The following is a 25,485-nucleotide window of genomic DNA, read 5'->3' as shown; positions in this document are numbered from 1 at the left end:
CTTCCCAGAAATACAACTAAAAATATCAAATGATTTATTTGATTTAATGTGATTATACAGAGTTTGAAGTCCTGATTTGGCACCAGTTTTCAGACAAGGTATGAAAAAGATCAGTTCGCTGGTGGCGTTCCAAGAGCAGTCCGGCAGATGATGTGCAGTTCAGACGATGGTGATGGTCTGGCGGTCCATGGACACGCTTTACTGCTGAGCTGTTGGCGAGAGCATGGGGCCCTGGGTGCGAGGTCACATAGGACAGTCGTAGATATGGATGGCGCGGTCGTCCCCTGCCGAGATGATCTTGGAGCCATTCCCATTGTACTTCACACTCCATACCTGGGGGAGGGCAGCATCGGGGGGTCAGGGCACTTAACTAGTAACCCACAGGCCAGCCAGGCGTGTCACGTTTGTTTCCGGTAACTGATGACGTGTTTGACGAGAACTATACACAGCAGCAGCAGCATTTCAATGCACTTTCATCAGTGCTTCTGTCACGCACCTCGCGAACTTGGCTGACAGCCAGGTTGTATGAAATGCCACACTTTCACCACGTTTCACAAATATTACATCATATTTTGAGCACTGAGCAACAAGCTCTCCACATACTCTAATGTTCAGTGTAGCCAGATTTCATTTTTCTGGTGGAGCTGTGAAGCCACTGTAACACTGGATATACACTGAAATTTCCCACATCTCTGGGGAATGCAAAGCAGAAATGGGGGAGTAAACACAAAAAAAACAACGCGTCTGGGTACGTGTGTGTTCCCCTCCTCCCTCACCTGGTCTTGATGGTCGAAGAACGTGTTCACGCAGGTCCTAGAGCTGACGTCCCACACCTTCACGCTCTTGTCTGAGGAACTGCAGGGAAAACAACTCCCGTCACCCTTCGTCACACGTCAACCAAGTCGCCACGCCTGTGACGGCCGATGGGTTCTGACAACATGCTGAGTGTAACGCTGCGATCTACAATGAACTGACAGGCCCAAATTACTTCTGCAGGGTTTGTTTACCCCAGTACAGACTTGTTGACAGAAACCACTTTTGCCAGGAGAAATTTCACAGGTCACTAAGTGACAGACACAACACTTAAATACCAAAAAGAAACACTTTTATCCAATAGTAATCTAGGAATAAAAAAAACATTTATATATTACACACACACACAGTATATCTTACTATAAAATATTCTAACTGTTCCAGGACAAAGGTGCAAAATATTAAATTTCTGTCAAGTTTTTGTGGATCAGGAATTGTGTAGAAAAACACAGCATTCAAACAGGGAATCAAAGTTAAATTTGTATTCATTGTCAATAACTGTGTGTCCCATGCAGGATCCTGACAGTCCAGAGCCTATCCTGGAAGTATAGGGCAAGAGGCAGGGTGAGATTACAATAGGAGGGAACCGTGTACATATTTACACACATTACAGGAAATACATTCATAATCACTGCACGGGCAGATGTGGAAAAAACTATATTTATGTGCGCACACCCAGCGGGGACTCAACCCAGAGGTCGGCTCAGGTCACACGGTTTTGCCTGGAGGAGACTCAGATGTGACAGGAGAATCAGGGGAATGAATCAGAGGGAGGAGATGCTGATTCACGCTGTGTGCCTCCCCACCCCCATCCTCCTCCAGCCATCTCCCTCTCATTTACAGCAGGCAATAAGCACACACATTGTGCATAAAGGGTTCCTCACCTGGACACAAAGTGCGTGTCGTCTGGAGAGAAAGCGACATTCAGCACCCAAGATCCATGGCCACTCAGCGTTCCGGCTAGGTTGGCGTGCTGCCTGCAATACATCATGCCAGAGGGTGTGTGTCTATGTCCTTCTGCTCCAGTAACCCTGTTAAACACACTGCCTTCCACTGTCTGCAAATGTAACAACTTTGGACTTTGAAAAACACTAAAGGCACAAACCCACTAAGGCTAAAAACAGTTGGATATTTATACAGGCAGATTAAAATCACCCTCCTGCTGCTGTACCCTTGATCAATGTACTTATCCTGCATGTATACAGTACAAAATACCAGGCTGTACACATGGGTAAATCATTTTAAGCAGTTTAACAGCCTTTAAGGGCTGCTGCTTCTGGACCCAAAGGTCACAGGTTTGAGTCTCATCTCCGGCTGTAGTACCCTTGAGCAAGGTACTTACCCTAAATTGCCCCAATAAAATTACCCAGCTGTATAGATGGGTAAATAATTGTAAGTAACGCTAAGTCGCTTTGGAGAAAAGCATCAGATAAATGTAAATATAGTTTAGTGTTTAAACCAACACTGTAAGTGACCTCAAAGAAAAGCAGATAATTAAGTAACGAAATATTAAGGAAAAACAAAGACTTTAATAAACTATCTATGGTACAGTAGAGATGCACTAAATCTCCGCATTCAAAGCCATGGTGTCAACCCTTCGGAATGAAATTCACAGGTCCGAGGACAGGGCCAGGGTCTGAGCAGTCTGATCCCACCAGGAAAACAATGTACTCACACATCATAGATCTTGATGTAGCCATCATCTGAGGCTGTCACCAGCAGCTGGGAGTCGGGTGAGAACGTCAAGGACCTGATGGGCATGGCGTGGCCTGCAGAGAATGGGGGGAGCACAAGGTGATCTGGGGTGAGGGGGAGGGTTATTTCAACATGCTGCGGGTCCCACACCATGCCGAGCGAGCGCTAAGCCGTGATGCCGAGACTTGTCTTTCCATCACTCAGACAGCGGAGGTAAAAATGATTGCTGAAACTCCAAACAACGAAAACGAGAGAGCGGTACAGTGGAGGGGGAAAAGGCTCTGCTGGGAGACGTTCACTTCCCTGGCCCAAATGAGTTAAGCAGAGGAAATGTCAACCAGACTCGCCCTTTGCTCTTCTCCCCAGGTCAGCCTGCTACAAGAGGCTCAGGTTGGCGGGTTACCAGGTTACCCTGCTGATGCTCTACTCACCTTCCAACGTGTGGAGAAGCTTTCCTGTCGCAATGTCGAAGATATTAATGATTCCATCAATGGCCCCACTGGCCAAGTACTTTCCATCGGGACTCTGGGAAAGAAGAGTTGCTGAAGAGCATGAGGGACCCAAAAAGGCCTAAGAACAGCATACTTTTACTACCATGGTACAAACCACACTCCTAACTGGAGCGCTTTTGAAAAGGAGCTCATGGAGTTTGTGGGAAATGGTGCAGTTCATGCCGATGGGAGCAATTATCAAAACAGGCTTTAAAAACCAGCATGTGCGCACAGTTGCTGTGAAACAGAGTTGCTGTTTTTCACGTCTGTTGCTTTTTACTTTCTTTAAACTTACAGATCACATTTGCTGCACCAGACAAATAAGTGACGAAAATGGTTTTAAGATAAACTTAAATGTTTGTATCTTTGAAAATCCAGAACTCGGCCATTTGTAAGATGAGGAACTTTTGTACTTCGGTCTACACCCTTCCCCTGTGCCACACTTCAGGCGTTTGAGTAGGGCAGGTAAGAGATATGCACATGTTTTGGAGATGCTTATGCTCTTTGCAAAACATCGCACGGCGGACAAAGATTCTTACATAGGCGATGCTCAGGATGAATTTTCCTCGTGTGTCCAGCGAGTATTCCTTCTTCCCACTCTCCACTCCAAAGATGTTGACCTTCCCCAGGTGACTTCCTGTCGCAATGTATCTGGAGTCTGGAGAAAAGGCTACGGTCCATGCGTCGACTGCCATGACAAGACAGTCTTGTTACCTCACAAACGTCCAGCGATTCATGAAAACACAGAGCAGCGAGCAGTGTGCCCAGCACATGAACAGTGTCGGGTGTCTCCCTGTTATGAACATCAGCTATCTGAGCTTGTTTCACAAGACTGAAAAGGGGTAAAGGAAACAAAAGGGGAAATGTTAGGTGGGTATACCTATTTCCTGTTAATCTGCAGACTCTCCGTTATTTACATTTACGTTTATTCATTTAGCAGATCATTTTCTCCAAAGCAACGTACATGACAGACACATGGAACCACTCAGGGTTGTCATCTACAGCCGATAGATTATCCACAATGCTTTCACGCAATACAAGTGGAAAACCAAGGTGAGGTAATCCTAAAAAACGCCAAAATGAGATACTATTATTAACACTTGGACAAGAAACTCCTCATACCAGGGCCAGCGTCCATAGACTTGACCTGCTTTCCGGTCTCCAGGTCCCACAGGCGAATGTGGGCATCCAGGGAGCTGGAGGCAGCGAGGGCACCGGTGTGGCTGATGTCCACTGACACCACCCCAAGCTGGTGACCTTCCAGGGTCCACTGCAGCTCCAGCTTCTCATCGGACCTGCAGGATGCGATATGAACCACATATTGCTCTGATCAGCTGCATCTAGGAGGGACAGGTGAGAAGAGGCGATTTACCTGTAGACCAACCTGTTATAGACACTAAACTCCAACATAAAGGAACAAACCAAAATTTCACATGAAGATGATGTTGGTGTGGCTGATTCAGAAGACAGGCCAGGGTGCATTGCGGACATACACCCAGTGCAGAGCCGATTACCATTTCCAGATTTTGACCATATCATCCAGGGAACCGGTGACAATAGTTTCAGAGTTGTCCTTCTCACTTTTGCCCCAGGCTGCAGTCCAGATGGCGTCATCATGAGCTGTGGGTCAGAGGAAATGAGCTTTCACAAACAGGGTCAAAGAAAAGACTCCGAGATGAACAGCTGCTGCTGCTGCTTTATATTTAGCAACTCGGGAGTTTCCGATTATCAATCTGCTCTGCTGCCAAAAGTAGCTGTCTGAATATTTGGATCTATATCCCAATGAGTTGTATTGTTATACTTCAGATCATATAGGAAAGGTGACAAAATATACAACATAAATGAGGACTGTACATTTTGGGAGGGGGGGGTCCACTTACCATGTTCTTGCTTGAAAAGTATACTGTACTGAAACATGAGACACAAAAAACAATATTATTATTAACCTTTCGCTTGTCCAAAGTGATACAGGGAAAAAAAAACTGCAGTTATTTACCCATTTACAAGATAAGGTAATTTTTACTGTACTAAATCAGGGTAAGTACTTTGATGTAGGATGCTACTGAAATAAAGGGGATTCGACCCTGGAACCTTCAGATTGTAAAACCACAGTCCTAACCACTACACCGCCTACTATCAGTTCCATAAGAAAACATCTACAAAAATCGCAACTTTGTATTTGTACATAAAATAAGCAACACTGTGAATATTCTAGAGGAAGGATGAGATTTTAGACAAAGTATTTTTATTAACACACCAGTTCATTCTCAAGCCTCAACAGATCATTGGTGTTTTAACCGCAATCAATGCAAAAATATACCATCAAAATATGATAATATCAGCAATGGATTATAATGTTACATTGCAGATGTGACCCTTTTCTTCAGATCCAAAATATGCAGAATTTTAATTAATGGGCCTTATGTTATTATGGCCCATTAATTAAAATCCTGCATATGGATCTGAAGGAAACCGCACAGGGAGAGGTAAGACTCAGCATGATGTAACTCTTAGACCACCTTACCTGAGTGCTCATTTTTCCCTACAGAGAACAGCTTCAAGTTAGTGAAAAAGGAGTTTCCTGTAACATTAAAAAAAAGTAATGTATTACATTAATATTTCAAACCATGGCATTACCATTACCGCACTGCACTGTTGTGTTGACGGCGCCAACGTACTCTGAGTATAGTCGCATTTACAGCAATTATACAGACCCAAGATTAAAAAAACTGCTTGTTTCCCAATGAGCGCCACTTTATCTTTACTTGTATTATTTAAGCAGATGAAGGAAAATTAATAAAATTCCTGCCATCATCCAGCTGCTGACTTAACCTGAAGGCTGAAGTGATCATGCAGTTTGTGGAGCACAGCTCATAAAGGAAAGCTCACTTCTAACCATCCCATAATTTCTATCAGACTCCAGTACATTAAACGATACCTGTTATAGGTAATTTACGCCGTTTTCTTCTTCCAAGTATTCCTGTAAAAGAGTTATTTCCTTAACAGTAAGACGCCATGACAACGCGCGAAAAGGACTATGGGAAGTCGATTTTTAATGACGTAAACGCGTTTCGGATTTCAATTGGTTAAGCCAATCGCTCTCTTTCCCGTTCGCCGGACAGGAACACTTATTTCAACACCAAAAAAAAAAAAAAGCATAATTACGTCAATAATTAAATTTCTAAACAAAAAAGCACACAACTTTAATTTTTATTCAAGGTTTACACGCATATTCCACGCAATATACAATTCAGCAGTGCATCTTTAATTGTTTTTATATGTTGTAAAGTCTTAACATTGCTCAGAAAACATTGGGTTTAACATTTTGACAATTTGTTTGTGAATAGGGGGGGTGCGGTGGCGCAGTGGGTTGGACCACAGTCCTGCTGTCCGGTGGGTCTGGGGTTCGAGTCCCGCTTGGGGTACCTTGCGACGGACTGGCGTCCCGTCCTGGGTGTGTCCCCTCCCCCTCCGGCCTTACGCCCTGTGTTGCCGGGTAGGCTCCGGTTCCCCGTGACCCCATATGGGACAAGCGGCTCTGAAGGTGTGTGTGTGTGTGTGTGTGTGTGTGTGTGTGTGTGTGTGTGTGTGTGTGAATACGATATTTGCCGAAAATTAGACAGCCGGCTAGGAACACAGCAAGCGGAAAATCGTCGCTTATAAAATGACGTAAGACATCGTGGATTTTCATTGGTCGGACAGACAGCTCTCAACGTCCCCAGTACTGTTATATTAATTCTTTTTTGCAGTACTGCTTACCAATATTATATATTGATTTAAGTTCTAGTCTTTGTATTTATTCAGATTTTTTTGTACTTTTTTAAAAATATTTTGCAATACTCTATATTCCGTGAATACACAGACTTATAGAAATTGAGTTCCATTACACTTCTATGACGACTGCAAAAGGTGAACCGAAAAGTGAACTGTGATATAATTACTTACAACTAATGGGCTATAACGGTCCTCAAGCACTGCTGAACCCTGTGAAACGACACAGCGAACGGTCAACGGCTCACATACTGTTCGCTCATTACGGCCTGCCAACAATCACACTGCGCCGGCTTACCAGAATCAGTGTTTTTAAAACACCGACGCGTATTCAGCTCATTGCGCATTAACGCACGCGTTCAGTGCATTACGGCCTATTACAGGTGGCTGACAGTTCGTCACGATGACATGGAAGGGAGTGGTTGGTGTCAGATGGACGGTAGTAGTGCGCGTGACACTCTACCCATCGACATGTCTGATGATGTGCGAATCTGTCCACTGGCCATGTTTTTCGTCTCTGTTGTGCACCGAGGAATTAGTTCAAGGGGGGAAAAGGCTCCTGCTGGCGAACAGAAAAAAATGGCAATGCCTAATTGCTCCATTCTCTTGATTCATCTTAAAGAGTCTTGGGAAGACCCTTGCAACACAAAACAATGGCCCTCCGTCTCACAACCTATTCTCTTTAATGGACTTCTGTTCTCATCTAGTGACAGATGGATCCATTGCTGGAGAGATGTGTCTATTACTGTGACCGAGTGCCGTTTTAACAGACCTGCCCTCGGGTCCGGGTTCTTATCTTCAGCGCAGGTTGTAGGCGGTTGATGCTGGCACTTATGAAAAGACAGGCTAATGCTGCACGGTGCTTTTGTACGCTGGCCATAAAAAAGCTCTAAAAGTAATCAAATGCATTTTGGTTTATTGATTTTTCCACAATTATTTTCTCTTCTAATTATAGTACAAAAGCACAGGGAGTTAGCTTCTATCTTCTTCAGATGTTGAAAAGTTTGTGGAGAGAAGACAAGTTAGAGGTGAACAACAGCGGAAACGCTGAACGGAGCCGGCGGCACCGATGACCCAAAATAGATGAGAGCCGAGAGCAGCAGCAGCACCGGCGCGCCTGGCGACGCGCAGAAGAGGCGCCCCGCAGCTCGTCGCCCCACCGTCAAACCCAGACACATCTTTGATGCTTCTCCAAACACTTCGATGCAGTTCCACCCCCCCCAGAGGGCGAAGTGGCTGAACAGTGCGAAAGCCAGTCGAGATGACAAAGCACAGTGGCGATGAGCTTTTTCACACTAAGCTGAAACCAAAAGAGGCGACTGCTGCAGCAGCAAAGAAATCCATGACTAAGGGAGGATGAGCAGTTCAGTCCCGACCATCGTTCCTGCAGAACAGTAGAGGACACACCCAAGGGTCTAGGGTCACATGCTCTCCATCTCTCCTGAGAGCCTGTAGGGTAGAACAGATGATGCCATGAAGCCGCCCTTTATTGTTTATTACTATTATTAATTCATTTATTAGTAACCGCTAGTACTCACTAATCTGGGTCCAAAGGCAGTACAGCTATTGACTTTAGACCCAAAGGTCGCAGGTTCGACTCCCACCTCAAGCTGTAGTACCCTTGAGCAAGGTACTTACCCTAAATTGCTCCCATAAAAATGCTGTATAAATAACTGTAAATACCTTAACATTGTAAGTCGCTTTTGAGAAATATGTCAGATAAATGAATAAATGTAAATTTATTGGACACTTTTCTCCAAATCAATTTACAAAGATTGGTTTCAACACTAAGCTACTCGGTTACTTACCCACTTACACAGAAGGGTAATTTTTACTCCATCAACACAGGGTAATTGCCTTGATCAAGGGTACCATAGCAGGAGGTGGGTGTCAAACCCACGCCCTTTGACTTGCAAAGTGAGAGCTCGATCCGCTACTCCGCCAGCTTCCCTTCCGAGTTTTGGCCAGCAGATCTGAGGCAAACCTGAGAAACTATACCCAGAAGAGGAGGAGATGTTCAAAACCAACAGAGCAAGAACAGAGCAAAAAAGAAAATCGAAGATGCGTGGTGAGGGCTCCGATTGAAACCGAGGGCAGCGGTTAAATAAGGTGGACCAACCGCAGTTCAAAAAACAAACAAAAGGAGTTTCATGTTAAGTTTTCTGCAGTTTACGGAGCGCTTTGCCAAGTCACTGCATGTAGGGAGATGAACAGAACCCACAGGGAGCTCCGTAACGGAGCCGCTCGGGGCGGGAGGAGGAAACCCAATGCCCTCTGCGGACTTGGATCCTTCAGGGATCCCCCTGAGCTTTCTGATCTTCTGTTTGTGTGTGTGTGCGCACACATGTGTGTAACCAGTCTTTTCTAAGGCACAGTTTAAGATGGATGCGCTCCATTACGTGTCATTGATTGGGTCGTAACCCGATCTCAAGGCAACGCACAAGACGGAAATGATTTCAGTTCCAGCAGAATATGCAGAGCAGAGCTCTTACAAAATGTTGGTGCACATTTCTAATAATCTATGATTTATGCATAGGACACATCATACCATGTATTCAGCCAAAACAGCACTTGAATGAATGAATGAATGATGGAATAGTGAAAATAAGGAAATTTATAAATATAAAAATGAAATGCATGGAAAATACTGTACATAAATGTAAATAAGGAATCAGCCCAAAGTCTAAACTCACAGTATAACCTGGGGGGGGGGGGGACATCAACATGTTGTATAAATTGAATTAAAACAGTCACTTTGAATAAAACCATCTGCCAGACAACATAGCAAATAATAAAAATAATAAGAATAACAGCAGCCTAAGGAAATGGTTTCCCTGCTCGGGTCGCGTGAGGACACACACGGTGCTTTCTGGAGCTCTGGACGCGTTTCGGTTCTCTGTGCCAAACTGAAAACTAGGCCAGCGCTTGGGTGCGAGGGACCTCTTCCCCCGCGGCTGGGAGACGCTGCCATTGACCGCGGCCCCACACCAGGCCGACGCACACGTCGAGTCCCTTTAAAGTCACCCGACACTTTTTACATCGTGGCACGGGGCGAATCAACACACGAAATTATTACTCTGCCGCCTGACGGCTGAACGCAGCCGTGATTATGGTCCGGTCCCGCATGCGGGGATCGGACCATAATGACCGCAAGGGTTTCCTCCTCCCCCTCAGCGCGGCCATCCACCCCCACAACCAAGGCATGGAGTGGAGAGAATGTGCAATCAGAGACGTGTCACACCTGGACATCGGTTCTGAGTTACCACACACACACACACACACACACACACACACACACACACACCACAGCAATTCCACTTCTTCACGACCACAATCTTGTTTCCTCATTACATTCTGAGCCTGGACACGCTTCTAAAAACACATGTGTGACAGCTCATCGTGTCCCACGTCAGTACAAGGACCCCGAACACGTCACGATCTGTTCCCCGTGTTGACGACGTGCAGAAAACACTCCTTCCCTCTCCTGTGCGTGACACTTCGTCACGCATTAGCCGACCCCCGCCCCGCACCCTTTCCAGCTACCCTCATTTGTCAAATAGCGAGAGGAAGAAAAAAAAAAAAAAAAAAAAAAAAATCCAAGCCTGTGGCTTAATGGGAGCGGTGGTGGGCAGCGGACATCCACGAGGGAACAGGCGGACCCCGTCGGGAGATTGGGGGGTGGGAAGCCGTGACCCCCGCCCCATCTGTGAGCGCATTCTCCTCCGCTGTCTGGGGGGGGGTGCTTCCTCAGGAGATTGATGAAGAAGCACCAGAAAGGGAACCAATTAGGCCGGAGGGGAAGCGAGCGAGCGGTACGGTGCGGGGGGGGGGGGGGGGGGGGGGGGGCACACAGAGGATGCGCTCAATGCCCCTTTAGATGGGTCCTCAGCTGTTTTTGCGCGGGGACAAATGAGCTTGTCGGGGTGGGCCGGGTGGGAGGAGGATGGCTACGTGCCGCCGTCTGGTTCTCATTCAGAGCCGGGACTGTTCCGCCACTCATGGTCTCTTCCAGCCGCTGCAGATGGGACACACGCTTCATGTGCACCGGGGGGTTCTGGCAAACCATCGCGCGGCAGCGTTCCCGTCAATGACCATTTTCTGGACGGAACGTCAGCCTTCGCCCGTAATGGGGGAACGGGAGTCACCGCGGTGAAGCACCTCTCCCTTTACCCCCTATTACGAGGGGGCCCGATTCCTTGGTGTCGCTCATTCACCGCTTTGTTCGGACCGCGTTTCTCAGTGACCTCGATCAGATGGATTCAACGCGACTTCAATGAGCACGGTTCCAGAAGAAAGGAAGAAAGAAAAAAAAAAAAAAAAAAAAAACAAACACTCAGTCTGTTGGGTTTCCTCCCACGGCACAACCTGGGTGTACCATAGCTGATCCCCCGGTGTGACGGGACAGGTTACATCCAGGGCACCGGGTGGCGTAGTGGTTAGAGCTGTCACCCTGCAATGAATGGACCCGGGTTTCAACCCCCCACTCCTGCTGAAGTACCCTCGATCGAGGTACTTACCCTGAGCAGATATTGCACGAATTACCCTGCTACACAAATGGGTGAAATAAGTAGCTTTGTGTCCAAAAATCTCTTGTTGTAAATTGGTGTGATGAAAAGTGTCAGATATTAATAAGTAAATAAATTAAATTTAAAAAAAAAAAAAAAAAAAACCGAGTCCTACAATAATAATCATAGGATTGCATGTAAAACTCAAGCCTGGTTAACTGAGCAGGACGATAGAGGATTAGGCAGAAAGTACCTGCAATAATCTGTATTCTTTTCAATACGCATTACTATAGATTCTTTTCTTCTTCATATAAATCAGCAATTTTGGGGAAGAATTCCTTGAATTCCACACCGATTCGTTATGTTATTTTGAAAAATGAAGAGCTTGCAGCGAGGTGCCGGGAAGGCCTTATTCATCTGATTAAGGGCAAAGGGCACGCGGGCGTCCCCCCCCGCGGGGAGGGGCGCTGAGCCGGAACCTCCCGCTTCGCCATCGTCCCGAGGGGAGGCGCCGGCTCTGATGAACGGCCCCTCCACCGTCAGAGCGGTTCCAGGATCGCGGGGCCGTCGTGCTTTCGTTCCCAGAGCAATCAGTCAGAAGCTCTGCCATCGCACCATTAATCAATGGATCGTTTTAAAGCAATCGCGGGTGCGAGAGCTGCGCTCCGAACACCAACCTGATCAATGGAGCTCTGAGAGCGATCAATAGGAGCTTGACACCGTTCATCATTACCATCCGCTGTGATTAGTATCGGTCGAAACAATATTACGTTATCGCACTCCAAATATAGTCACTGCTGTACTGCATATTTTTCAAAGCCCCTAAAATTAAAAAGTGATATCTCAGTGCTGTAAGAAACCACCAAATCTTCCGTTTTCTTGGTTTAAAAGGGAGGTTTTCGAAAGGAGCATCTCTCCCAATGACAAGAGCACTTTGCACGCAAATGAGGTCACACCAAGTAGGCAATCGGCCACAAATAGGAACTTGAAAGATGCGCGTCGGGAAAAAGTTGCATTATGATGAGCTCCGCCGCGTTTCAAAGAATCTGATTTTTTTTTGTTTTGTTTTGTTTTAAAAAGCACTATATAATTGGAACAAGCAAAGGCATCTGCCTGTCCATCTGTCCATTGTCAATAATCACTAGTCCAGCGTGGGGTGACAGTGATCAAGAACCAATCCTGGAACAATAGGGTGCGAGGGGGGTACGTACACACCCATACATGCGTGCGCGCACGCACGCACACACGCACACACACACACACACACACACACACACACACACACACACACACACCACTAGCAGTCAGTCTCCAAAACACCCGAAACCCATGCAGACTCTACGGATTTGAAGCCACACGTGAACCCAAAGCCCAGGAGCTGTGAGGCACCAGTGCTACCCGCTGAGCCACCCTCAGGCACGATCCATCTGCATTGTTGAAGACACACACTCAGCTCTCACGCTGCCCACGTCTTTTCCAGCCAGATCCTCATCGTGTTTGCGTGTGTATCTGCGGGTGTTTCGGTGCGTACCGACACACTCCCTGCCCAGCTCACGCACTCCGGTCCACTTGGTGGACAGCTGGCCACGAGTCCACGGACTAAAATGCTACCGCAGCCCAATTTAAAAAAATATTCCAATGACATCTAGTAGGTGGTGACGGAGGGAAGATGTGGTGGCGGGGGGTGGGGGGCAGGGAGGCTGGGAGGGACCGTGTTACTATAACCTGGGATAATGGGATTGACCTCCTGAGGGAGGGAAGTTTGGGATTTAGATGGAAGAGACACTTTCTGTTAGTAGGAGCACAGATAGAGGTGGAGGAATTGGGGGGGGGGGGCGGGGGAGGGTTCGTGATGTGTTGCTGGGGGAGAGCGAGCGAGCGAGCGAGAGAGAGAGGGAGCGAGCGAGAGAGAGAGAGGGAGAGAAAGACACGGAGCGCAGGAGAGCAGAGAGCCACACACCAGAGGCCACTGCACTCCACTCCACTGCACTCCACTCCACTCCACTCCACTCCCCACACACAGACACACACATACACACACACACACAGACACACACAGAGCGCCACACGATGCCCAACTTTGCCGGCACGTGGAAGATGAAGAGCAGCGAGAATTTCGACGAACTCCTCAAAGAGCTCGGTAAGCCCCCGCTTTTCTGCCCTCTCTCCCCCCAGGAGCGGCTGGGTGGCGGGCGTCTCGCTCCGCTCCCCACAACGGACCGCGCTCCCGCCCCGTCACACGCGGGCTGCTGGGGGGACACCGCCAAGATGGGTCCGGTCTAAGAGGAACGGCACGCTCGGGAGGGGCAGGTGGGTGCGGTCAGGTGAAGAGTAAAGCAGGGCACGCAGGAGGAGGGTCCGGACCCGGCTGGCAGGTGGACACACGGTGTCCTGCTCTCCTTTGTCTCGCCGTTGGACGCAGAGTCACCGGAACCCGAGGCTTCGGCGAATCGTTCGTTTGGGCCGCTGCCGTTTGTTGGGGCGATGGGTTCACTTGTTTGGGGCTTCTTGGGCGGTGGGATTCCATGGTTTTGATCATGGATCTGTGCGGTTGGGGGGGGTCTTTCACAGCTTGAAGACTAATGGAAGCCAGGTGTCTTCTGGGGGAAAACAGGGCAAAGCGGAAGTCCTGCAGCAGGAATCCCGGGATCACTGGGTGTCCTCGGTGTTGCAGCTTACGAGCACAACGGGGGTTCGAGGGCCACGTTCGAGGACGCAACACCTGAGCGTCTTCCTCTACCGTGTAGTCTCAGTGAGAAGCCAAGCTCTTTAACTGCTCTGCCACCTGCTGGCCTGGAGCAAAGGCTCCCTCGAGTAAGAGCTGCGGCCTCAGGAGTTCTGGGACTCCCACCGGCTTCCTGATTCGGGGCGGTTCAGGGGTGGTCCAGAATCGACCGCCTAACTGAAGGTGAGCAACTGTTTGCCCCCCCCAGCAGAAACCCCGGCCGCACCCCATCGCTGGACTAACACCGGGGTCTCGTGCACGGACAGGTGACTGCGCTACCTGAGAAATCCGTACAGACCTGGAGATGGACGGCAACGTTCCTCTCAGCCTTGACCACAGATGACCGCAACTGCACTGCTCACAGATTACTCCACCGCCACTTAGATCTCGTGTCTACCAAGGCGGGGGCAGCAGGTGGCGCAGCGGTCAGACACATTGGCTGTCAATCGCCGGACTTGGGCTCGAATCCCTCTCCTGCTGTAGTACCCTAGACCGAGGTTACTCTCCTTTAGTACGTACAGTCACAATTATCCTGCTATTTAAATGGTAAATCAGTGTAAATAGTCCAGTGTGTGTATGCCTTACCTTGGAGAAAAATTATTAAACGTAAATGCAAGGTTGCCACGGTGACTCCAGCACGCTACGCCATCGCGCCCCCCGCCAGCGGGGTGGGAAACGGCTTAAAGCTCCTTGTTCTCGACAGCGGTTCATCAATAACTCGTGAGAAGTGAAGACTGGTGCGTGAAATGATTTCACTGTGCATTTACCCGAAGTTGCTGGCTGGAGGACAAGGGACAGGGCGTGAGAGACAGGGTGACGTGAGAGCGTCAGCCTGGGCTGCTTCGAGCCATTCCATCGTGTCTCAGGAAGGACCCCCTCCCGCTAACCGCGGTGCTCTGCCATGCACTCAGGCGTGAACGCCATGCTGAGGAAGGTGGCCGTGGCGGCGGCCTCCAAGCCCCACGTGGAGATCCGTCAGGACGGCGAGCAGTTCTACATCAAGACGTCCACCACGGTGCGCACCACCGAGATCAACTTCTGCATCGGGGAGGAGTTCGACGAGGAGACCGTGGATGGCAGGAAGTGCAAGGTAAGACCGAAAGACAGCATGGTGCGTTCAGGGATGGGATTTACCTCTTTGCCCCTTTTAGGAGGGAACCGATCTCTTCCCAGGAGGACAGGACGGCCGCTGCCTAGAACTCCTGGAGCTATCGGCTCCTATGAGATAAGGACGTGTGCTACTGACACGCCCCACGCAGACATGAGCGACCGCTGCCATTACTCATGCAAAGCTTGAAATAGGTAGGACACAGATACAAAAAGCATCAATAGGAGCACGATAGCCCCCCCCCCCCCGCGCTCCCAGGGGTCCGGCAGCTTCCGTCCCTGAGAGAGCACGGTCGCAAGGCTCTGTGGTGCGGACAATGACCAGATGCAGGTCATCTGCCGCAGCAGGTGGTATGGAAGCTGGGCAGGGGCATAACTCTTGGCAACAAGAATCACGCAACAACCGTTGAGTCGGTTCCTGGGGGGGGTGCGTTTCCATGTTTGATCGCTGCGATTTAGCACCGTCTCTTGCCGCAGCTTGGAACAAAGCAGAACCACAGAAATAGCAAAAGTAACTTATTTTCCAAAAAAAAAATTAGGACTTTAATGACATTCAAAGTCAAAAATTCACAAGACCTGAACTTGACCAAAACAACATTTTTTTGCTACATAAACTTATGCGAATGAGAGAGACTGCATTTTCGATTTTATTTCGCGTTACAGCTGATGCACGAAAACGTCACGTCTTCTAATGCTCTGGCGTAGAGGACACACCGTGGACGCCGAGCTCGGCGCCAAGCCGACAGACGGCAGGGCTTCTCGAAAAACACCCTTTCGATGGCGTACGCTCGTACAGTAACTAATGCGTTTGGAAATATTTCCGACATCATAATTCGGTTCACCTATGAAGAGTCAGACGCACATTTTTTTTTTTTTTATAAAAAAGGAAAACAGCCACTTGGGGATGCCACCCCCCTTAAAGACCATAAAACAGATCCGAAAAGCTGCGACGGGGACTCGAACCAATAACCTTATGGGAAACACACAATCTATCCTCTGATTACAATTTTCAATGCGCACACATACTCTTCACGCCGCACGCTTGGTTTCTGATTTTTTTTTAAGGACCCACAAATCCATCAGCATAGCTCAAGTTCTCCGAAAGGCTCATATTTCCCAATTCTGGCCTGAATTGAGCACGGTACTGGGGTAAATCACAGGGACCCTACGAAAGGCATCTCTCCTTTCACTCCAGTCAGTCATCACACAATGAGAGCCAGCAGAGCAAACTTGTCACCCAGAAAGTGGAGCATTTTTTGCTCATAAATGAATGTCTATTTTTTTTCTTGACGTCAAAACTAACTCTTCAGCTGGATGGCAGTCGAGTCTGGATTCCCCCTCTCCCCTCCCCTTAATGCTTTAATTTGCAGACCTCCTGACAATAACCACATCTATTGAGAAAAGAAGCCCATTTATGGGCTGGATCTGCACACCTGAGCACTTCTTTCCATACCTGCTTCCAGCACAGTCTGAGCTCACCGCCATAACTCACGTCTCGGTATGTGCCAGAATCCTCTCGGCTGATTTACAGAGCGCTGGTACGAGTCTCGGAGGGATGCATTCCTTTCGCGTGGGTCCGATTCTGATGGAAACGTGAAACTCGGCTGCTTTTGCTCCGGCTCCGCGCTATCCTGGAGGAAAATGAAGGGACAACATCAATCGCACAAGGCAAAGCCTGAAGGTTCTCAGTGCTTTCCCCATTGCGGTTGAATCACCCCCCCCCCCCCCCCCCCCCCCCCGTCCCTCAGAACTGCTGAATCCTTTTCAACTTTCCAGGTCTCAAAACATCTCCTTTGGACTCGCTTCTCGGCTCATATCTGCTCCAAGAACTTTCGATACTTTGACTTTTAAGTAGTAGTCTGTCAGGTGTGTCATTTAGTGACAGCTGGTAGCTTAGTGGTTATAACTACCACCTTTGGACCCAAAGATCACAGATTTGAATCCCACCTCCAGCTGTAGTACCCTTAGAGCAAGGTACTTACTCTAAATTGCTCTAGTAAAATTACCCAGCTGTATGAATGGGTAAATAATTGTAGGTACTGTAGATCAACACTGTATGTCGCTTTGGAGAAAAGTGTCAGCTCAATAAATAAATGTGAACATAGATTATATATAGGGTTACTGACTGGGCTTGTCAGAATTAATAAAACATTTATAGGCGGAAGAAAAAGAAAAGAAAAATAAACAGTATCGGTCACGAGCGCTTAACTGGGCCCAAGTATCCTTGGCGCGTTTCCTCGGCTGAGGGACTCGTGCATCACAGCTCATTTTCTCACAAAGCCTCACCATCCAACCTGGAATATAAATCACAGCAGGGTCTCTTGTCTTCTAATGACATGGCAGCAGAACCTGTGATCCCAGTTCTGCTCCCCTCTGCCTGGAAATACATTTAAAAAAAAAAAAAATCAATGAAATCTGACCTAGTTTGAACACACAATGTATCCAGCAGTGACTGGGTCTGTAGCTGCCATCTACCTCACTAAAATGTGATGTATATGGTTGCTAAGGCTGGTATATAGAGTCTCTAAGGCTTGGAATCCATAGTTTCCAGGGCTGGTATTTGCAATCGCTTATGAGCACAATTAAACGTGTGGATTTTCACTGAAAGTTGAGACCTAAAACCAAAGAGTGAACCAGCCCTAAGGACTGTTCCCCATCCCAGCAGACCATCTCCATCCCCATCCACACACATTACCTCCACCCCTATTGACCATCTCCATGCCAGCACATTACCTCTACTCGTTGACCATCTGCATCCCTGTCCCAGCGCATTAACTTCAACTGTATTGATCATCTCTACCTCCATCCCAGGTTATTACCTCCACCTCTGTTGACCATCTCCACCCCTGTCCCAGAACATTAACTTCAGCCGTATTGACCATCTTTACCCGTGTAGACCATCACCATCCCAGCACATTACCTCCACCCGTCGATAATCTGCATCCCTGTCCCAGAACGTTAACTTCAAGTGTATTGATCATCTCCACCCCATTGACCATCTCCATCCTCATCCCAGCGCACCCAATCCTCCCTAGCCGCCTGCTGCCCAGCCCTACTGGCAGTGTGGCGAAGGGGATTATGTAGGGAGCAGACTGAGGCACAAAGATAGCAGCTTGTTAACACTGGCAAGAGGGTAAAAGCGCTCCTCAATGAGACGGACTGTGGAGAACAGGGTGGGGGAGGGGTGTCTCTCTTGCAAAGACTTTCCTGCAGAAGGAGGTAATAATAATCCGATACCGATTTGACTCGGGAACGCAAATGAGATTCATAGCGCAGTTGAATCCAACTTTTAGCCGGGAACCGATGCGTTCACTAATTGTAGAGACAAAGCAGGAGGCGAAGCGAGGAACACGTGAGCACCCTCGTGCTTTGTGTCTGCAGACGTACTCGGATTGAGATGACGGCCCTTTCATTTCAAGCCCGGTTGCTCCGCCAGCCTGGCGCATCGCGAAGCTTAAGGTTATCAGTGTTTCTCGAACACTCTGCATAGGAGACATTTTTACCTTTTAAAGGCTGTTAAAACCTCCAGCTGTAGTGTTTCAGAATAAGGTGCTTTAAAACGCATTCAAAATGTGAGATTTTCGGGCTGCCAACTTCTGGATGAGGAACGCCGACGTTTCTCTCGAGGAGAAAAACAGTCCCCCTCCTCTGTACCCAGGCTGCTGCTCTGCAGAGAGGAGACACTGACAAATTGGGACTTTTGCCTGGCCCGTTGCTATGGCGACAGACTTTAACATCACTCACCTGCTGCTAGGGGTTTTGGGAGGGGATGGGGCAGAAATACACTACTACAAAACCCTGCTGCCCCAACACCCACATCGAATCCAGAGACAACTGCAAGTTTTACTGTAAAGGCTGAATTAGGTTCCCCACCTTTACACGTGTACCTATCCTAGCATTTTCAATTTTTTTTAAGCCATCAACATTGACTTGTTTGCTGCGTCCAAAAAAGAAAAAAAAAAAAAAAGTGAGCCGACCAACCGCCCATATCACTTGCCTGTTACAAGAGATTGAGAAGTTTGCAGAATACAAAGTACGCACATGAACGAACACAATTGGCACTCTCTTCCTCTGTACGGTAACCACAGCAGCAACGGTAAACCGCACCTTCAGGGGCATATCCCAAAAACAGTCTGTAGGTTCAGAGCGACATCACCGTAAAGGAAACAAGAGAAGAAACGCAGCTACAAAGGCATTTAAACAACCACGTTTCAGACCAAATCATCTCTACCTACCAAACAGCCCATATTCCAGTATCTCCATTTCCAGAAAAAAAAAAAAAAAAAAAAAAGCAGTATTCTGCAATTACCCCATTTTAAGTAAAGTGATGAATGAGACGGTCATGTTTTCAACCAGAGAGAGAGGAGGCAGATGTTTTGGTCAATTGTCTGTTTAATGTATGGAAATTGGCATGACGACATAAAACAAACACCCAATGCTGGGAACGACTCCCACGAGCCCAGCCAGCTACGCAAAGGAAGGAGGGAAAAGCCACCTTTCACGTCAGCTCTGTATCAGGTGGAAGAAAAGCCTGAGAAAAGTCTCCGAACGTTGTTTGTTTGCTCTCGGCCCAAGTCTTTGAAAGACCGAATATTCCTGTAATGGCAAAATCACGATCGTCTCTACCTGGAGCGCTGAGAACTGTCACCTACTGGAGCGTATCCGAAATGTGAGTCATGGATGGGCAATTCTGAGCCACTTGACAGGACTGTAACCCTATAACTAATTCACGAAGAGAACAATCTTTACCGATAAATTAACGCGGCCGAAGACAGTTCAGTTTTTGGCGGTAAAATGTGACTTTTACACCGGCTGCATTAAAGCTGCAGAAGTTTCAATAGAAGATTTCCCAAGTACGGAACTTAACATCGAAGAGAAAAATGAATGTATGAAATAACTTTCAGAAGAGCCTTCGCTGTGTAGACAGACTCATTAAAACCATCATACCGTAGTCACATGAAGTAACATCTCAGGGCAAAGCAGTGACTGTGCGACTTAACGTCACCCTAAAATAAAAAAAAAAAAAAAATTTTCAGAAGAACTCGAGCACGCGAGTATACTCAAAGGTATTTCAGAAGGTCTTCCAAAAGGTCCTTAAGTTTCGAAGTTCTGCTCTTAATTTAGCCATAGACCTTCCCCAACCCCTTCGTACTCATTTTTCCGATTGTGAGAGAAATCGTTCTTGGGACGTTCAGCCCATTAATCCCCTGCACACACTCAAACTCTGTTCAACCAAATGGACTCAGAAAGGTTGACCTTTAAATGTGGAGAGGGTTTGGAGAATGGGTCTTCCTAGAACAAAAAAAAAAAAACAAACAAAACAAAAAAAAAAAAAAAAAAAAAAAGCTTTGAAACGCCAAGTTAATGAAGTGCTCTGGATTTGGAAAGGGGCCCTGAAGCCCTCCTTTAATTTATACAGGATTAAAAGACAGGAGCTTTCTCTCTGTTCAGTCTCTGGGACCCGGGGAAGGATTTGGGGAAGCGAAGGAGCAAAGAGGCCGTCTTTGGAGACCGATTCGTGGAGCGTACCATCAGAAGAGCGGGATAAACGGCTAATGCTCGACTGAGACACATTCATTAGACACGGCACTGGAGGTTCATGAGAAAAAGGGGAGTGGTTTATTTAAACAAAGAATGGCAGGCAAATAAATGTGTGGACACTATATGTGAGTGTATATAAGGCAACAGACTCCACATGCTGTTTAGAAACTGTTGGCAACAACCTTACCTCCATCACCGTTTTGTTCCACAGAGTCTGGCCACCTGGGAGTCTGAGAACAAGATGTACTGTAAGCAGACGTTGGTGGACGGGAATGGCCCCAAAACTTACTGGACGAGAGAACTGAAGGGTGATGAGCTCATCTTGGTAAGCAGTCCCCTCCCCAAAAAACACAAACATTAACATCTAAAAGTTCATGTCTCTCCTGAAGAGCGACGATGTTCCGTCAAGGACCGCCTCTTCCTCCACACCATCATCCCAAAACATCAGTAAAAATTAACCGACGCGGCAAAGGTTTGGTCACCAAGTCTCAGAAAGCGAAGCTACATGTCACGGGGAGGTATCAGAGGTCCAAGTTTGTTAACATGCACCAACATTTACAAGCATAGCCATCAGATATTTTCTCCACCATGGCCATGGAGTGCCTCTGCTACACATGGATTTATAGGCCAGATGGAAGGGCAGTAAAATGTGGACACCAGTTTATTACCGTTGAGGGCATCCTCCTCCATCATATTGGTAAGAGGAACAAAGCACTGGCAAGCCCGATCCTCAGGGTATTGTGAGCTGGAGGAGTCCTCTGAGAAATAGGAGGATATGGTTCCCATTTGACAGTTCAACAGACTGCACTAAAACAGAGTATATAGCAGTAGGGCTACCAAAGAGGCAGCAGAGGGGGGAAAACACAAAACTCCATACATAAATTTCTGGGGCAGCAGGGAGTATAGCGCTTTGAATGTCAACTTGCAATTGAAGGAGTCAGGTTCAAATCCCTTCTCTTGCTATATTGTCAAACCAAAGGCACATACCCTGAATTAACACAGTTTTAAAAAAAAAAATTACCCGGCTATATCAATGGGAAAATCATTGAGGTACTTAACATTGTAAGGTACCTTAAAAATAAATCGCATTTAATAATACAAGGTTGCAGGCAACCCTTGGGCTCTAACATTAATTGATTGATTAATAAATAATATCACAAACAGGTTTACAATAGATGAATTCTATCTACTGGTAATGTCTTCAGGACAAAAACAAAAATATTAGAAGTAACCATATAAACACCACAAAATTGTGCTTTTCTAGGTGTCGGTGATAAAACTTGGATACAACCCCGCCATTTAGCAAAGTCAAAATCATAGGCATAATATGACTGCTTTATTAATAACAGGAGAATTGGAAAACCAATCTGGAAGTGGTGCACTGGTACATCTGTATGAAGCATAGTGCTCACATTTGGATATTTGTTCACTTGCATCCATCATCATCTCAGCCATTTGCCTTTGTTGCTTGAGTTCAACAGCTGAAAGAATTTATTTTACGGACGAAGTAAAATAAACCAGTGCCAATGACATAGTTGCCCAAGAACGACAGAGAACCCCCAAGAAAGAAACACTTCTCCACATCCTCCTCTTGGGGGACCAATTAGATGAGACTTTGTTTGAGCGCAGATTTTACTGCTATGAGAAAATGTAAAATTTTTTTTAAAATACAAAAACCACTTTACTTGAGGGTTTCCACATTTGGTCTCATCACCTAGCCCACATCCGTGCCCCCGGGGACCAATAAAGCAATCAAACAGGATGCCTTTTTCGTCCAGATCTCCATCACTGGTCCTCACAGAATGCATCAAAAGCATTCTTCTTGCATTCATAACAAGCACTAAGAACCACATGGGCATTTTGGTCTCCTCTCCAACTTTGTGATTAAAGCAAAGCGGGGAGAGGACTGGACTGAGGACTTTCCTGATATGCCTTTGTGTTCAGTACCAGATGCTACGGCCTTCTGCTTGTGATGTGGTGCGCGAGATTCCGATCACATGCGACAGGAACAAACAGCAAACCCTTCCCAAGCTCATTTACATGTCTGTAGAAGTAAGAGAAGGCTAACGCTAGATTCCTCACAGACCTCTCTTTGGTCAGTGTTCACCCTTTGCCTCAGTGGACCACCGTGACTTTTGAATCTAGTTGTGACTTGTCTTACATTTTGTATAAACTCAGTACACCTTCTGCTGCCCCTGATGCTTCTCCTTTGCCTGATTCATGTGCCATATCCATCAAGTCCCCCCCTGGTTCCAACTGAAGCATTTGCCATAGTTAGAAATGTAAGTACCAGCAGGGAGTTTGGTTCCCAGACTAGGCTTGGTTCAGAGACCAGGTCTGGAGCCCTCCAGCAGAATGGGTCTGAGCCCAGCCCCAGGGTCCCTTAGGGTGGGTCCTTATTTGGTCAGATGCTCTTTGAGAGCAACTATAGACAATATCTGAGCAACAGTGGAGTTGAGCCCCAAGTAGCAGGAAATCTCTTGGTTGGGGATATGGACATGGGTGCCTTCCACTTCCCAGCCCGAGAGCACCCTCCCTCAGATCTGAATCTGGCAGACGAACCAAGTAGAACAGGGAGAGGAGCCTTAGTTAACCTTATAACATGCCAGGTCTGCTCTGTCATGGGAACAATTGTGTAGAGGCTTTGGTCTACCAAAAATGAACACTTGCACGACCTCTCAAAGAGGACACTACATGATGCTGAAATCACATATTCCAGCATCTATGGACAAGAGTAAAAAAGACTAAAGATCTCGTGAGGGATCCTCCCAGACACAAGGGCATGGAGGCTTTGAAGGACAGCCAGATAAGCTAAGTATGCAGGGACTACGGGGCAGCTGGCCAAAGCAAACAGTCCTCCAGTTCAGGATAGAAGCATAAGATAATTTGGAGGAAATGCAGATGGTCTGGGTCTACAACTGCATCATAGAAGACTAGAATCCAAAATATGCACGCTTTGGGCTTTTCTGGGTCTAATGTCACGTTTAATTTAGTTTCTGTCACCAGCGTTACGTACGTACGTACGTACACGAGATCTTGATAAAAACAGGTTCATGAACATAGTGGTCCAGGATGCAAATGCTGTCCTAACAGGTAAGAGGACAGGGACAGTTACACCACTGAAGTGACCTCTCATGAATTCTGCCCTTCTCCTCCAGACTTTTGGGGCCGACGATGTGGTGTGCACACGGATTTACGTGCGAGAGTGAAGAATCAGAGAGGGGCCTTGCCGAGGGCCCGGGATGAGATGTTCTGCTCACGTGTTGATGTCCCACCCACTTCTCTTCTTCCCACCCCACTATCCTATTCCTGCACCCTCTTTCAATCCAAGATGAGAAGCTTTGAAGGTGTCATGCAACAATCCCAGTTGTCCCCCCCCCAATGACCACACACTCCCACTCAGGCTGCTTCTGTGACTGTGATTCTCTGTGCAAATTTCCATCTAGATACCCTCACCATCCCACCACCTTCATGCACCCTCACAACACTCTCCCCTCTTTTTTGTATGTTAGATAGTTGTGGTGTGTCTGTGTTTCAAATAAACATGAATGAATCCAAAGAGCTGCAATGTCCTTATTCTCACTAAATTTCTGCGCTCCACACAAGTCGATGCCAAAGACACAAAGCCACCATGTTGCTTGTCGAACCGTGGGACCCTCGAGACTCAGCAACGGTCTTCTGGCGACACCCCGCTGCACCGCACGCTCGTCGTAAATCACGGCTGTCTGCTCCGATACAGACATCTGGCTGCGGCACGAAAAGGCGTATGCGTGTGTATGTGCGTGGGGGGACAGTTGACAAATCACCATGACAGTTAGTCAGTGAGGCAACAATGTGCCTGTCCCACCACGCATGATGGATGGGTTATAATGGCCTCCTGCCACCCCCCACGCTCTGCTTACCGCCGAGTTTCTCTAACGAGTCTCGCCATGTGCCGACAGCACCCCAATTCACTGCGGCGGCAACGGATTCCAGACACTCCCATGGGAAGCACTGGCGCACCCTCCCTCCCTTCTTCCCCTCTCCGCCCCTGCGGCATGGTGCTGAGCAGAGCCGGCTGGCGAGATAAGCAGCGTGGAGAAAGCCTTTAGCACATTTCTTAAAACTCACCTTCATTAACCCAGACATTATGTGCTCCCCGCTGCAGAACATGGTAATTCACAGTAATTTTTCTGTTTTCGTTTATAGCTCAGTCTTGATTTGCTGGGATAATGCATCAAAAAATATTTGTCACGTTAGAAATGCCAAACACCCCCTGGGCTTCTGTCATCAACAGCGCTCCTCAACATCAACAGTCAGCTGGACGACGGCAGCTTGCTTGGCTTTTCAGCGTGTAGGTTGGTTGCAGACCCTTCAAAAGGTGGTGAGATGAGAACAGAAGACGTGGCAAACCACAGGAAGAAAACACTTGACCCAACTATGTATGCAAAAGGGAGGTTCTTGCCCAGCTACCACGTGAGTCCCACAGACAGCAGGCTCCTCAGGTGCCCTGTACCGGGCTGGAGGACTATAGGAAAACAGAGGCTACTGGAGGTCTCTCTACCCACTAACTTTTCCATCTGTATGCAAATCTCCTTGCAGAATGTGGTCTCTATTCAAACTGGACCTTCCTCAAAAGTGACAACAGCAGCATAAGCAGTGAAAACGAAGAAGGCAACAGACATACGGGAAGAAGCAGCTCTTTCACTGCAACTGCCCTTCTGAGAGATGTTTGTGGCTGGTAGCAAACTGCTTCCCCCCCACCACCACCACCACCACGGTGGCTACTGGCTCCAGGTCAAAGTATCTCTGCCTTTCGATCCAATGCTGTAGCGAGAGATCCACTTCCCACTACTCC

The 25,485-nt window shown here is 47.6% G+C and overlaps 2 protein-coding genes across 3 annotated transcripts; one reads left to right on the top strand and one right to left on the bottom strand.

Moving 5' to 3' along the window:
• Positions 1-17: 17 nt before the first annotated feature.
• On the bottom strand, positions 18-6,036 carry skic8 (SKI8 subunit of superkiller complex). 2 transcript variants are annotated; one of them, XM_018765775.1, is made up of 11 exons: positions 5,938-6,036; positions 5,524-5,580; positions 4,880-4,907; positions 4,514-4,619; positions 4,122-4,294; positions 3,539-3,687; positions 2,940-3,033; positions 2,489-2,582; positions 1,698-1,790; positions 777-855; positions 18-333 (listed from the first exon to the last, which is right to left on the bottom strand). In XM_018765775.1, the coding sequence occupies exons 2-11, from the start codon at positions 5,533-5,535 to the stop codon at positions 244-246; spliced, it is 918 nt and encodes a 305-aa protein (XP_018621291.1). In that variant the 5' UTR covers positions 5,536-5,580; positions 5,938-6,036; the 3' UTR covers positions 18-243. The 2 variants fall into 2 exon arrangements, with proteins under 2 accessions (XP_018621291.1, XP_018621292.1); XM_018765776.1 differs by lacking the exon at positions 5,938-6,036 and having other exon boundaries at positions 4,880-4,902; positions 5,524-5,572.
• A 7,237-nt stretch (positions 6,037-13,273) lies between these two features.
• crabp1a (cellular retinoic acid binding protein 1a) lies at positions 13,274-24,198 on the top strand. Its single transcript, XM_018765355.2, has 4 exons — positions 13,274-13,415; positions 14,912-15,090; positions 20,860-20,973; positions 23,807-24,198. Exons 1-4 carry the CDS (start codon positions 13,346-13,348, stop codon positions 23,855-23,857), a joined length of 414 nt encoding a protein of 137 aa, XP_018620871.1. The 5' UTR covers positions 13,274-13,345; the 3' UTR covers positions 23,858-24,198.
• Positions 24,199-25,485: the final 1,287 nt, after the last annotated feature.

This window comes from Scleropages formosus, chromosome 5 (assembly GCF_900964775.1).
Source record: "Scleropages formosus chromosome 5, fSclFor1.1, whole genome shotgun sequence".
Taxonomy (NCBI): Eukaryota; Metazoa; Chordata; class Actinopteri; order Osteoglossiformes; family Osteoglossidae; genus Scleropages; species Scleropages formosus.
Note: the sequence above shows the minus strand (reverse complement) of the source record. Positions and strands in the feature narration are given on the sequence as shown.